At 38.0% G+C, this 14,830-nt stretch overlaps 1 protein-coding gene across 2 annotated transcripts in view; it reads right to left on the bottom strand.

Annotated features, from left to right (window-relative positions):
• Positions 1 to 657: 657 nt before the first annotated feature.
• Positions 658 to 14,830, bottom strand: part of LOC141438347 (short-chain dehydrogenase/reductase family 16C member 6-like) — a 30,881-nt gene continuing 16,708 nt past the window's right edge. For both annotated transcript variants that reach the window (XM_074102199.1, XM_074102198.1), the window contains exons 3-6: positions 7,541 to 7,700; positions 5,194 to 5,345; positions 1,731 to 1,908; positions 658 to 870 (exon numbers count right to left, since the gene is read on the bottom strand). In XM_074102199.1, the coding sequence (XP_073958300.1) occupies positions 673 to 870; positions 1,731 to 1,908; positions 5,194 to 5,345; positions 7,541 to 7,700 (688 nt within the window). In that variant the 3' untranslated portion in view covers positions 658 to 672. The remainder of the gene's footprint in view (positions 871 to 1,730; positions 1,909 to 5,193; positions 5,346 to 7,540; positions 7,701 to 14,830) is intronic.

The following is a 14,830-nucleotide window of genomic DNA, read 5'->3' as shown; positions in this document are numbered from 1 at the left end:
ATAATTTAGTAAAAACGAAAGATATCACGGCCCCAGACTCTTATGGCAGTTAAGACTTTGATATGAGGCGGTATGTGACCACCTCTCGCATCACCTGCTAACTCATTTTTCACCATATCAACTATGAATTGGCAGTATCACGACTAAATCGGTATTTAGTTTAAATTCGTGTCCTGAAAGCTCGAAAGGATTTTGCGGGACTTTGTATAATTTTACATGCCTAACCACCTCCTGTTCTAATCTCGAGTTCTTCAAGCTCTTGCACGACATGCAATCATCGGCATAAATAATCCATGCTATACTATGCTATATGCATGCAAAATAGTAGTTAAGGTAAATAAATTTTACTACAAAATTTCAAATAAATCCACAGGCAAACTACAACATCAATCGAAACAGAAAAGTTAGGTATACTCAATATTACTCCATCTAAACTAGGCATCACAAGGATTAAGTTTAGTCCGAGACTAAGCCTGGATTAGCGAACTCACTTACAGAATACAGAGGGTTATCCATTAAAAGGCTTGGTTTGCACGTTTAATTAGTATTATTTAAACTTGCCCTTTGCGTCGAGCTGTCATTGCTTGAATCATCCCTGACTTATAATCTTAAGTTAAACCCTTTAGTCTTTATAGCCTTACGCTACTCGTAAGTATCTCAAAATTATTTTTTTCATCTACTTACTCCACTGTAGTCCTTAGCGTCTTCCCTCATCTCCTCATGCAGGGCTTCCATCATGCCTCGCACGGCAAACTTGGACGCGCAGTAGGGCACCAGGTTGCGGAGGCCGAGGATGCCAGCCATCGACGACATGGCCACTATGTGGCCGTGGTTACGCTCCATCATGGATGGCAGAAAGGCTTGGAGCATCTGGAAGTTACGAGAGGAAGCATTTACAGCCTGTGCTGAAGAGATTTCTGTATAGATCGGCTGTGCCACGTAAAACACTTCAATGATAAGAAATTAAATATTCCTGCTTTTAACAATGGAGCTCTGCAGAAAATAAGCGTTGTTGCAACCATTATGTGGCAACACATGCCGAGTGGAAACCTCTTTTTGGTAACAGTTGGTGTCACCATCGTTAAGGATGTAAATAAAATTATATTAGGTGTATAATAGTATTGTTTTCTTCTGTTTGTCTAACCCGACTGCAAGGAGTGGCATTGTTTTTCGCGCGTATCTTGTATGTAAGTATTTTTCTTCTTTCTCCCAAATTGTATGTTTGTTTAGTCAGAAAAAGATAAAAAGCGAATGTGTTTTTTTTATTCGGCTGGATGGCAAACGAGCAAGTGGGTCTCCTGATGGTAAGAAATCACCACCGCCCATAAACATCTGCAATACCCCTGACGTTGCCAACCTAGAGGCCTAAGATGGGATACCTCAAGTACCAGTAATTTCACCGGCTGTCGTACTCTCCCACGCCGAAACACAACAGTGCAAGCACTGCTGCTTCACGGCAGGATTAGCGAGCAAGATGGTGGTAGCAATCCGGGCGGACCTTGCACAAGGTTGCAGGTGCAAATGTCACAGTCCTATGTCGAACAGTATGGGAGAGGCCTATGTCCAACAGTCGGCATCCTACGGCTGATGATGATGATTATGATGATGATGAATTGACAGGTGACAAAAGGCAAATGAATGTTAACTTAAATAATGGCCTTACACGGCATAATGCCTACGGCGTAGACGTAGATCAACATACGATGTCACCAATCAAAGTTAAGTCTTACCCAGAAATGTGCCAGGACGTTGACCTCGAACATGGTTCGGATCTCCTTCTCGGCGTGTTGCGCGAGCGGCTTGCACGGCATGATCCCGGCGTTGTTGATCAACATCGTGACTTCGCCAACTTCGCGGCGCACGCGCTCCGCCAGTGCAGATACTGCTGCGCTGTCTGTGACGTCACATCTGGAATCGTGGACGTGAAAAGTAAGACCACAATCGTTTTTTAGCTAGCCTTTTAACCCGACTGCGAAGCGACTGCGAAGAAGGAAGGTTATGTGTTTGACGTGTATGTGTATGTATGTAAGTATGTCTATTCCTATGTCCTCTCATAACTACTCAACGGCTGCACCGATTTTGATAAATGATACGTCATTAGATTCGTCTTAATGACGCGAGTGACAGTGGGTATATGAAATTGTAAAAAAATTAAAATGGCGGATTTTTGGCGCCAAATTGTAAGTTTTCAAAAAATGTTTTTTGTTTAAACCTATTGAGTGGGGTATCAAATGAAAGCTAATAATTAGCCCATTATAAAAATATACGGGTTATAACTGTTTTAATATACCACTTTCACAGAAAAGTGTGAAAATAGAACAATAATTTAAAAAATCAAAAACCCGACTGCCTTAAAAATACTAACTAAAAAGAAGAAAACAAGTCTAGTGGGCTAGAACTTTGTTAAGTAGCTAACTTAAAGTTCAACAGTCGGGACCCATTCAAATCGTGACGCTCAAAAATTATTACCTAATGGATCCCGACTGTTGAACTTTAAGTTAGCTACTTAACAAAGTTCTAGCCCACTAGACTTGTTTTCTTCTTTTTAGTTAGTATTTTTAAGGCAGTCGGGTTTTTGATTTTTTAATTTATTGTGTCCCGTGGCTTGTCTTGTACATTACCTATAGGTACATATCTCCTCCCTATTTATTGTTGCCTTAGTATCTACATACATTATCTGCATCATTATTGTTTCTTTACGAGTACAATAAACTTAATTTTTGCGCTGGAGTACTTTAACATAGTAGACATTAATTTATAATGACCGCCAAATTTACTTTTTAATTGACACATGTTAATCGTAAAATATGCCTCATCATCATCATCATCCCAGCCTATATACGTCCCACTGCTGGGCACAGACCTCCTCTCAGAACAAGAGGGCTTGGGCCATAGTTCCCACGCGGGCCCAGTGCGGATTGGGAACTTCACACGCACCATTAAATTGCTTGTGCAGGTTTCCTCACGATGTTTCCTTCACCGCAAAGCTCGTGGTAAATATCAAATGTAATTCCGCACATGAATTTCGAAAAACTCAGAGGTGCGAGCCGGGGTTTGAACCCACGACCCTCTGCTTGAGAGGCGATAGGTCAAACCACTAGGCCACCACGGCTTTTTAAAATATGCCTATACATGACAAAAAATATAGTTAACCGCAGTGTAATATTGACAAACACTTTATCTATACTATAAGTAATTGGGAAGGAATGCTAAAGTTTGTTTCCAGGGACGAACGGACAAGGACACAAACTATTTACTATGTTACCGTCGAAAAAAAACCGGTTTCAGCATGTTTAGAATGACTTTAAATAGTTTCTTTATTTCATTCATACATTACAAGTAATGCAGTGGATAATCTTAGAACCTCACCAAAAAAGGTTGGTGATCACTGCGGTGGACCCAAAGGTCATTGTCTCATTGTCTATTTCTTAGCTTGCCTCAGAAACACAGTATATTAGTCAACATTTTGTTAAAATTGAAATCTACCAAAGCGAAAAGTCTCCATGACAAATGGAATAAAATTTGTTTGTTATATCTTCATATTTTCCATAATCGATACCTAAAACGTCTCTGAACATTTAGATATTAATCACGTTTTTTACGAATCCGAACTTTGTGAAGACTAATTACATAGGTATTTGAATTTTTAAAATGCTTATGTAAGGATATTATTTTAGTGACATTACGTCATCGCAGAATCTGGTCGTTATTTTTTGTTTAGTTTAAAATGTTTGGTCTTTGGTAATAAAATTAAGTTTCCATGTTTTATAATAGTAGAATGGAATGGAATACCTACAGTGTAGAATATTTAACATAGTGATGTTGTTTTATTGTTTATTGCTTTGTTTTGGCTTATCTTAATTGGCATAAGACTAAGATCAAATTGAGGAAACTAGGAAAAATAAGAAGGTCACTGGAAGCTATTTTCGCCTTAATAATACATTTTATTTACCGACAGTATGTAAGGTCAAGGAAATTGAATCACCGGGTCCGAATCTTGTGCTAATAGGTATCATGTTAACATCCCATACATCTGCCAAAGACGTCATAGAGAAATTGATTATGAAAAGGTTCCCTGGTAAGCTGATTAGTTTCCTCATTTGTATGTGCTAATGAAGTTTTTAACAATCACTTTATCATTTTTATCTAGCACTCATCATACATCCCGGTGGACTAATGCCTTTGCATGACAACGGAGTGTAAATGACTGCAGCCGCAAAATGAACCATTTTGTTGATACCCTGTTTGATAGATCCAGACTACCCTTATAGTAGTCGAAGAGGAGTGCTAGCTTAGTGTTTTGAACTATGGCCTTTCAAGCAGTGGATCGTAAGTTCGAGTCCGGGCTTGTACCTCTGAGATTTTCAGAATTTATAAATGTATATATCAATAGACCACGCCTGCCCAATATTTGTCGAGATAAAGCTTCCTTGTTAGTGGTTTGAAGTGTTTACCATCATAATCGATGTTTGCCGTACGATTATCGAGAAATATCGAGATGAACATGATAATCGAAACGTAATATTTAACATGATAATCGAGAGGCTATCAACACGTGATCTGTAACACAGAATAACTCATAAGTAATGTACAAATAATGCGCTAGTTTTGAAATCGGAGTATTTGATCACTGATCAGTGTGTTTTTGGGTTTGTTTCAAAATATCGATCGATGATAAAATTTTACGTCACTAGGCTTTGGCTCTGTAGATTTCAAAGTCTGCTTATTAACCCCCTAACGCCAAAAGAGGGGTGTGTCTGTATGTCTGTGGCACCGTAGCTCTTAAACGGGTGGACCGATTTGAATGTGGTTTTTTATTTATTTGAAAGAGAACTAGCCTGAGCTAAAGCTTTTTCGCGAACTTAACCGACCAACATGCTAGCGAAATAGCTCGCTGAGCAACAAGCATGCCAACTTGCCAGTTCTGCGCAATGAAGAAATAGTCGCTCCGTTGTTTCCATTCGCGAATTTCGGCCCCAACGGCCACCTGTTTATCGGTGTTGTATGGCCTGCTCATTGCCACTTCAACGAGCTAATTCGTTTGGCTACGTCGGTAACCGTCATTCTTCTACGGTCCTTATTTCTGATTCGAGCCCGTAGTGAAACCCCGAGCACCCTTTTGCACTTAAATTCTCATCTCATCTGGCACTTTAAAGATTTTTATTTTGAAGGATTCAAAGTAAAAGTTCATACTCAAATCGGTGGGCTTTCCCCTGGTTGGCCTTGATCATGTCCACTGTCTCCTGGTTGCCGGCAGCGTTGATGTCTATGCACACGATGGTGCCCCCAAGTTTAGCGAACCGCAGCGCCACCTCGCGGCCCATGCCGTGACCGGCGCCTGTGATCTGTGAACAACATGTTGATCAATGACTAACGTAATCACAAGTCTCGTGTTGAATGGAACCGTCCGGTCCTGTGGAATATTTGTGAGTTTAGCTGTCTTTTTTTTCGAACCATGGACTGTTGCTGTTAGCCTCAAATGTACGCGTATTTTACAGCTTACCGGATAAGGCAAGCGGCCGCGCGGGTCGCTCAGCAAGATTTAGCAGTAAGGGCAAGATTTTCAAGTAAGTATGTTATAGGTCCCAACTGGTGCAGTCACTATATTTCGCATTAGGATTTATTACTTGGTATGTTAATTAATGTATCGATCATAAAAATATTTGGACGTAGTTATGCAATTTTTTTCCAAATCATCATCATCATCCCAGCCTATATACGTCCCACTGCTGGGCACAGGCCTTCTCTCAGAACAAGAGGGCTTTTTTTCCAAATCTCAACAATTTTTTCTTTAAACTAGTTTCAGTAACATCAAAAGCGTTAAAGAATAACATGACAATGCTTTAGATCATTTTGGCAAAACTACGACCATTTGAATGGTGTTATTACTTAACAGAGTTTAAGACTATTTTTATGGGTATTTTTGACGTTTTAATTTTTTTTTTACTCGACTACGGCAAAGCCAAAGGAAGAGTAATGAATTTACACTTTAGAGTTTCATATAGCGAATGAGGATTCCAAGTTCCAACTACCATATCTTCTTTCTTCTTAATATTATAAATGCGAAAGTTTGTAAGTCTGTTTGTTTTATTTATTTGTTTGTTCCTTTGTTACTTCATCACGCCTAAACCACTGAACCGATTTAGATGAAATTCGGTATACAGATAGTTTGAGTCCCGGAGAAGGACATAGCTGAGTTTTTATCCCGTAAAATTGCATAGTTCCCGCGGGATAGCGATAAACGAATTCTGCGCGGACGGAGTCGCGGATAACGGCTAGTCAAATATAATCTAAATTGATTCAGCGGTTTAAGCATGACAAGGTAACAGACAGACATAGTTAGGTTAGGATTGAACAGGCAAAATAATCGCAGCCTAAACTATGCCAGCCCAGGCGTATCCATCAGCATTTGGACTGTCGCCAAATTCGAGGTCAATAAACAATGACAATATTGCATACATTTAAATGATGATTACATAATTACTGTCAATGTTGACCGGTAATACGTCATTTTGCGTCGTTTAAATAACACAAAGCCGTTGTATATATGTAGTGAGTTATGTTTTGCCATGGTATTTGGTCGGAAAGTTCATATTTATCTTGCTATCTCAACTAGCTTCAGTAAACTTCAGTAAGCTAGTTGAGAAAGCAAGAAAAATACAAACTTGACAAAAAAATACAATGGACAACCATTATTAACTAGGTCTTTACCTATCAAATGTAGTCATACCTTTACTATGACCACGCTTAAGTTATATTTCAAAAATCCTTCTCGCTCGCAGTAGGTATCGCAATAAGTTGTACCAATATTCCACTGTCAAAATTATCACTCGTTACTAAAAATACTTATAATTATGAGTGTAAAAATATTCAACAAGCTGTCTTACACAATAAAAGACCTAACCTTCAAGTAACCTTCGTAAAATTTGAATGAGGTCTGAAAAGGTGGTTGGTCAAAAAGTGCATCTATAGTTAGAGTTTTTAGACTACAAATAACTGTAAAGTTCCCATTTTTACGCCATTAATGGTTGACTATAGTGTTGCTAGTGTTATATTTAACATTGTAAATATTTTATTGAATCAGGCGCTACTTTGCGGAGGTCCACATTGGCGTATCTAAGGTTGGCCTGGATTTTTGTGTGAAGATCACCCGGCCCCCCCTCTATATACGCCTATGGAGGTCCATCATATCAATAAACTGAAACAATTACTTTGCTCACCCGGGACCTGCGGGATTTAGGTCGCGGGTGGGCAAAGTAATCTGATTAAAAAAGAACTCGTTGAGTTTTTTGCCGGGTTCTTCTCAAATTTTTTAGAACCGGTGCGATAGTACATTTTTCGACATTCATTATTGCTTGTTAAAAGTCCCAATAGTATTACGTAACTTTATATTATAAGCTTATTTTAAATGTATGCCAGACGAATAAATAAAGAAATACCTAGCGTAAATTGAATAAAGATATTTTAACTTCAACTTTGACAATCACCCTTTGGTAATAATGATTGGTGGTGGTAACTACTACGAGTATTACCTACTTACCAGTATGATCTCCCCTTCCACACTCTTTGGCTCCGGCGGCACCGCGAGCTGATACATCGAGTAGAAGAACGTTATCGTCATCTTAATCAACAGCAATATCACTTCCAACGTCGTCACTACACCTTCGTATATCTTCACCGCTATGCCACGTTCGTCCGTCCTGGAAAGTAAAGTTCTGGTTAGAGATTGTAATGCTAGATCCAGCATATTTTTGGGCTTTGGGATCAGTGTTGGATCTAGTGCAATCCCAAGTTCAAAGGCCACATTATTATCTAACGCTGATGTTCCTAATTGCATTCATTATTTCTTTGACCACCGGATGGCTAAGTGGTTAGAGAACCTGACTACGAAGCTTGAGGTCCCGGGTTCGATTCCCGGCCAGGGCAGATATTTGTATGAATATTAATACGAATGCTTGTTCTCGGGTCTTGGATGTTTAATACGTATTTATCTATATACTTAAGTATGTTTATCCGTTGCCTAGTAGGTATCCATAGTACAAGCTTTGCTTAGTTTGGGACTAGGTCGATTGGTGTCAAGTGTCCCATGATATTTATTAATTTATTTATTTCTACTCTCGTCCAAGGCCGCGTTTCTACCAGAGATGTCCGAGGATGTGTGGGGAGAAATGTGTTTTTCATGATCCAATAGAAATAGACAATACGGCCCCAGGTCATCCGTCCATCTCGTTGATAGACGTCCTACGTTACACTCCTATTCGCGGCTTCCATTCGAGAACTTTGCGGCCCCAACGGTCATCCGTTCTCCGTGCAAAACAAACAAAAATATGTCTTATTGTTAAAAAAAAACCGAAATTATATTTCCAATGAGCGTTCACTTGGTGCGTGTTGATGTGGCTTATTCATAATACTCTTGACCTTTAACTCTGGATCAAACAATGGACCAGGAAGTGCGTGGGCTTACGTACAGCCGCAGAAACATCTACTTACTTGTAGTATAAGTAATCTACACGCATATGCGTACCATCAGCCAAATAAGTGGTCTACCAATTTTTCAACAAGTTCCTATCAAATGAATATGTCGCTAAAGGCGAGCTTTCAAGTTGACAGACATGTCTATTGGCATTATTGTTTTATGCCATGCAAACGATTATCAGCTTTAGGGTGGTAGACCACATATTTGGCTGATGGTACATACGAAATTTTTGGATTATTTTTCGAGCGGACCCTCGATTTTAATGTTTTTTTTTTTATACTTTAAAGTTGAATATTTCGCGAAAAAATCACTGAATCTAAAAATCGTCTTAGCAAATCCGTAATGGTTTTAAAAGACCTATCCAACGATACCCCACACTATAGGGTTGGATGAGAAAAAAAAACACCCCCACTTTAGGTCTATGGGAGGTACCCTAAAAAAAAAAACTATAAGGGTTCCGTTTTTGCCATTTTGGCTCCGGAACCCTAAAAATATGGAAGTGTTTTCTATTGTGACAAAATGGGTATCAAATAGAAGATAATAATTAGCTCATTCAAAACAAAAACTAAAAGGAAAAACAAGTCTGAAGTATCAGTCTGGCACTCTGAGTAACATAAATTTCAACAATTGGGACCCATTACTGGGAATTTTTTAGCCGGTCATGGTTTTCAATATGTACTTAGGTCCCGACTGTTGAAGTTAAAGTTACTTAGCTAAGTTTACGTTTTTTTAACTTTTTTTTATGTGAATGTTTTGTAACGAGAGTTTTCTTCTAATTCAATAGTTTTTATTCGAATCCGAACATAAACAGAGATCTTTGATCGGCATCTGCTAAATCGCAATCGAAAAAAGGAAAAAGTAGTATCAAAATGATACTGTAGGTCTAGGCAGGGTAAATCCACGAGCTTCTGGCATATCCATTCTTTACGAGTACCTATATTATCATATGGTGTCAGCCACACTTAAAAATATCGCTAGTTTCGTTTACTAAGTCTATTTAATCTAAGTCGTGAATTTGCCAGGTAAACGTTTGTGGGCAAATATTTCAAAACCAAGGCTAGCCAAATATTTAAATCAAAGCGCCATCTTGTCAAAACTATAAACTAAAAGAGCGTATAAAATTTGGTCATAAATTACCATTAAGTACTTATGTATATTTATGACTATACGTCTAACTAGCCCGAAACATGTCGAGATAAACTCGATTTAAGACGTGAGTTATCCGGTACAATTTTTTAATATGAGTAAGTCTCACGGTAGTGTCATGTTCAAAATTACTTATGTATAATACATTTTATTAGCATTTTATTGAGGAGAACTACAGAGGAACTGAGGAACCGTGGAGCTACAGCGCAAGCCGTCTCTTTGAGAGGAGGCTTGTTCCCGGCAGTAGGCGTATAGAATAGTATAGTACTTAAATACCTAGGCCAAGATGAGAGACGACATCTCCTTTCGTTTGCTAAACATCATCTCTACCAGACAGGACCTTATGTAAAACTATTAGGTATAGGTATAAGGTATTAGGTATACCTATAGGTATTAGCGGGTTGTTTTCCGCAACTCGACGTCTAAGTGCGCCTATTTTGTGTGATAAGGCTGTAGGCACTATTCATGCCAGCCTAGCTAAATGTAAAACTGTTAAATATGTTTAAAGGTGTCAATAAGGTAATTTTAAGAGCGTTTATACCTGCTGAGCTGGCAACGTTACATTTTTGTTAGTTTTTCTCGATTATTCCATATTAAAATTGAATGAAAATTAAAAATGTTGTGTGATTGAACACTTCAAGTTAATGTGTCTATTCCAATAATTATTCGTGATAGACTTTTATATTCTTTAAAAACGAATTAATGTTTATTAACGGTTTTCGGTCCGTGCCAGGTTCTCGATGTTTTCCTTCACTGAAAAGCTCATCAATCTCGGGTTTTAAGCTACAGAATATTTTATTTATTTATATTTTATTTTATGTTTTTTTATTTTATATAAGTACGCCAATTCTTATAAATCATTTCAATATGTTTTTGAAACTATCCCGCAGTTTGGAAATATTAATTCAGTTTATAACCCCCGACGCTAAAAGAGGGATGTTATAAGTTTGACCGCTATGTGTGTCTGTTTATCTGTGTGTCTGTCTGTGGCACCGTAGCTCTTAAACGGGTAAATCGATTTCAACGCGTTTTTTTAACTTGAAAGCAGAGTTTCTAGCGATGGTTCTTAGGCATGTTTCATCAAAATCGGTTCAGCCGTTTTTGAGATATTGAACTTTGAAGTGACAATGTCGGGGGTTTCCAACTTTATGTTGGTCAGGTTATGAGTGGACGGAAATGTCTACAACGTATTATTTATCCACGGCCCGGAACGTGATTCAGCATAGTTACTACCCGTTATACAGTCTATAACTATAAATGGCACATATTCATAGTACTCGGCCGTCATAACTCGGCAATTATGGTACAATTAGGTAGGTACTGTGATCTCTGAGCTTGTTTGAAACGTATGAGGTGTTATTGTTTAGGTACTGGCTTTTTCCTGCGATTCTGTTTGCGAAAATTCGTTTTTATATCCCGCGGGAACTATGCAATTTTACGCAGTCCTAATTATTGCTGTAGGTGTCCATGGGTGGCGGTGATCGCTTACCATCAGGTGACCCGCATGCTCGTTTGCCAGCTATTTGATAAAAAAAATGACAAACACATTCCTCGCAACTCCTCCTCATCCTCGCACAACTCTGGTGGAAATGCAGCCTAAGCGTGAAAAGGTAGGTAGGTACTGTTACTTGTTTTCTTTGCTTAGTTTTGTCTTTTTCTACCTCATGCATTTTTGTTCTTCATATTTGTTTCCGTTTCGGTTGTCTTTTTCTAGGAAAGAGACATGCGTAATGTCATTTGGTAATTTAGTTACACTTTAAGTCTTTGTTTTAAACAAAAAAATAACAAAAAATGGAACCGACTACAAATTCCTTGAAAATATTTTACTAGCACTAGGTACCCACTAGCTCGAAGTCGGTGCCTCAGCACGAGCCAGCAGGAATGGAACAATAGTCTTCTACCTTACCTACATACATACTATGGGTTTCAATCCATCCTGCTGGGTCGTGCTGAGTCACCGACTTCGAGCTAGTGGGTACCTAGTGCTAGTAAAATATTTTCAAGGAATTTGTAGTCGGTTCCATTTTTTGTTATTTTTTGGAGTCGGTTTTTTTTTTGTTAAATTTTATCTTTATTTCTTACTTTTTAAGGATTTGTAGCCAAAGTACATCTCACAACGATTCCATGAAGCCCAAACACGGCTTAGTTACGTTGTTTTATAACAGAGTTCCGTTGCCTACCTTCCGGCTTCAGCATCAGATCAGTTCGAAAGAATCATTAACTTAAAGCTCCTTCTTAGTCGCTTATCAAGGTATATTAATAATGATCGTTTATAGATGAGCGAGCATTACTTAGATTTAACAAGTTACATTGGTCATCTACGGTCTTCTTCATCAGGTCCAGTTTACCAAATGATACTTTCTGAATGTAAACGCTCATCTTAATGCTAAAAATGCCAAAATCGCCATAGTTGTGCCTATAAAATTTGAGGTTTGCCCTCGATTTCCCTAGGATTCCATCATCAGATCTTGACTTGGTGACAATGGGACCACCTCAGAAGAGTGCCCTTTCGAATAAAAAAATAATTTTGAAAATCGGTCCACAATTGACTGAGTAATCGGCGAACATACATAAAAAAAAACATTGGAACATAGAATCTCCTCCTTTTTATGAAGTCGGTTAAAAATTAGATATTCCTCGAACTTTTCTTAAAATAAATGAACTACATACTTCTGTTTATAGCGTATATGTATTTAATACTAAATATTAACCAAAAAAAAAACTTTTTTTAACCCATACCAAACACGTTATTCTAAAGAGATCGAAGAAGACAATTTATATAACGTGTGTTGGTGGTATTTTGACTATCAGACAATTTCTGTCTCAGTTTTTGCGACTTTTGCTAAGTCTTAACTCAATGTCAATATCGGATTTTACATTACATTCGCAGATCAAAAGTCAAAAATGCAAAAGCAATTAACAGCTGTAAAAGGAATTGTGATTTGATATCTCAATTTACATCTTCGTCCGTATATGTTCAACTATAAAAATCAACTCAATGAACCCAAGCATGAAGAGTTACTATTTACTGATGCAGATAAATTATCCACCTGTCTTCTGACTCCATTAGCAGTCCCTAGTTAAATTATCACTGTATATCGTATTGTTACAGGAACTGAACGTGTATGCAAGGTTTTGTACGAATCGGTTGAGTGGAAGTAGTTGAAAAAGCCATTGCAAGATTTGAAACAAACAAAATTAAATATGCGGGGTCAAGTTGAACAAAACCGTCTAAAACAACAATTTGAATATTACACTTTCGCAACTGTGCAGCTGTAGTTAAACGACTTGTGTACCTACATTAACTGAGTTGTGTAGGATGAATCCGATCACTGTACTCGTATCGTAAGTACAGGTATATATATTTTTTTTATTAGAAATAAAATACGTTTGCTCAAGGATACCTAAGTTGTGTAAAAAAGACCACCGGGGAATCCGACCAACGAAAAATCTTAATCGCTTGTATATGCCAATAGTGGTGTGTCAATAGTTTTGTAAAGGCGTAATAAATGATTCCTTTCGTTTTCGTTTTCCTATATGTACCTCTTATTATATGTCCTGAGTGCTGGACATGTAAGTATTATCTAATGTACAATAGCTGACACTCTGCTTTCGCTTCTATTGCTAATGATATAAAATATAAACTAAAGATGACTGGGACAGCGATCAACACTTACTTACGAGTCTACCTTGAAAATGCCAAAATATTTACTGTTTAAAAACCGCAATGACGTTTAATAGCTTCCTATTATTTCAATTGTATGTCATTGATAGACCAAGGTTACGAGTATATCAAATTGAGTAGGTACACGTATTATTTCACGTAATCATCTATTCGAATAACAATGATACTTGGTACCATCTTTTTGTGATATAAATTTAACTGACTGATATAAATTGCAAGTGTAAGTCACTAGTATTGTATACACAATAGCATATTAAAATCTTCATTAAATGGAACAAATTTAAAAAAGGTTTTATATCAGGTTATTATTACGCCTGGGACTTGAACGAGACAATTTATTGTTACAAATTAGCGAAAATCTCGTCTATCACTATCCTGCGGGAACTATGTAATTTTTCGGGATAAAAACTTCCTTTAAATAATTTATTGAATCAGGAGTTACTTTGCGGCGGTCCATAATTCAATGAACCGAAACAATTACTTTGCGCGCGCTTTGTTTAAGACGCCAGGTGAGCAAAGCAATTATTTCAGTTCACCTTTTCATCTATTATAATGCTTCGCGTGAGTTAAGCATTGGGGTCAGGAAAATGAAAAATATAGCATCTTTTTTGGATCCCGCAGGTAGTAAGTGGTATTGAAAGAGAAGAGACAATAGCATGGTATGAGTTGGATTCCATGGAAGATGGGTCGAGTTGTGAGAGATGAAACGTAGTAACACGCTCGCGCCCCCCTATCTCCATGGAACCTGCTACAGAGTTAATAACAGCATCTGAAGCGACTGAAAAAGCGAAAGTACCTTTACAATTAGTCCGCCTTTCTACCTTTAACACTTCTATATAACCTTTTTGTATTTGCTTTTTGTACAATAAAGAGTATATAAACAAACAAACAAACTAATACGGGGGTTTAGGCAGCGAATAGGACTTTGTCCTGGTAGTTGTCGAGAGTCTTCCGTGGGGTCCTAGGGCTTTGAAGCTTTAAGAGGAATTAACAAAGAGATTAGTAGACATCACCGAGGGACCGAAAGAGCTGGCAGTTACCTCAGACAAAGAATTTGCCTAGCTATTAAGAGAGGAAAAGCTGCCAGCATCTTCGGAACCTGCTTGCTTAAGGAATTTCCTTGAATAAATAGTTTTAAGATTGGTTTTTGGAATCTTTTTGTATTTTTTATTTCAATTCCAAATTTTTGTTACTTTTACGGTCATCCTGTAAAACCCATATCGAAAATACAAACTGAAATATAGATGCAATCTTAATTTGATTGCTTAATAATGATATCTCTTGTCCGGGTGAGCGGTTAGTTCCAATGGAGTGCTTAAAGTTTCTCGATGAGGGCTACAGCATAGATGTCGCTAGTGTCGCTGCTTAAGTGACTAAATAAGAAACAAACAGGCTGCGATATGTGGTGCATAGGAGGAATCCGTGTCTGTACCGTTGTCCAGCGGTGGTGTAGCGGTATAGCACGCGGCACGGAATGCCGAGGACCTGGGTTCGATTCCCAGCGCTGGTCCTATTTTTCTGGT

This window comes from Choristoneura fumiferana, chromosome 18 (assembly GCF_025370935.1).
Source record: "Choristoneura fumiferana chromosome 18, NRCan_CFum_1, whole genome shotgun sequence".
Taxonomy (NCBI): Eukaryota; Metazoa; Arthropoda; class Insecta; order Lepidoptera; family Tortricidae; genus Choristoneura; species Choristoneura fumiferana.
The sequence above is the reverse complement of the archived record's forward strand: the minus strand, read 5'-3'. Positions and strand labels throughout refer to the sequence as shown.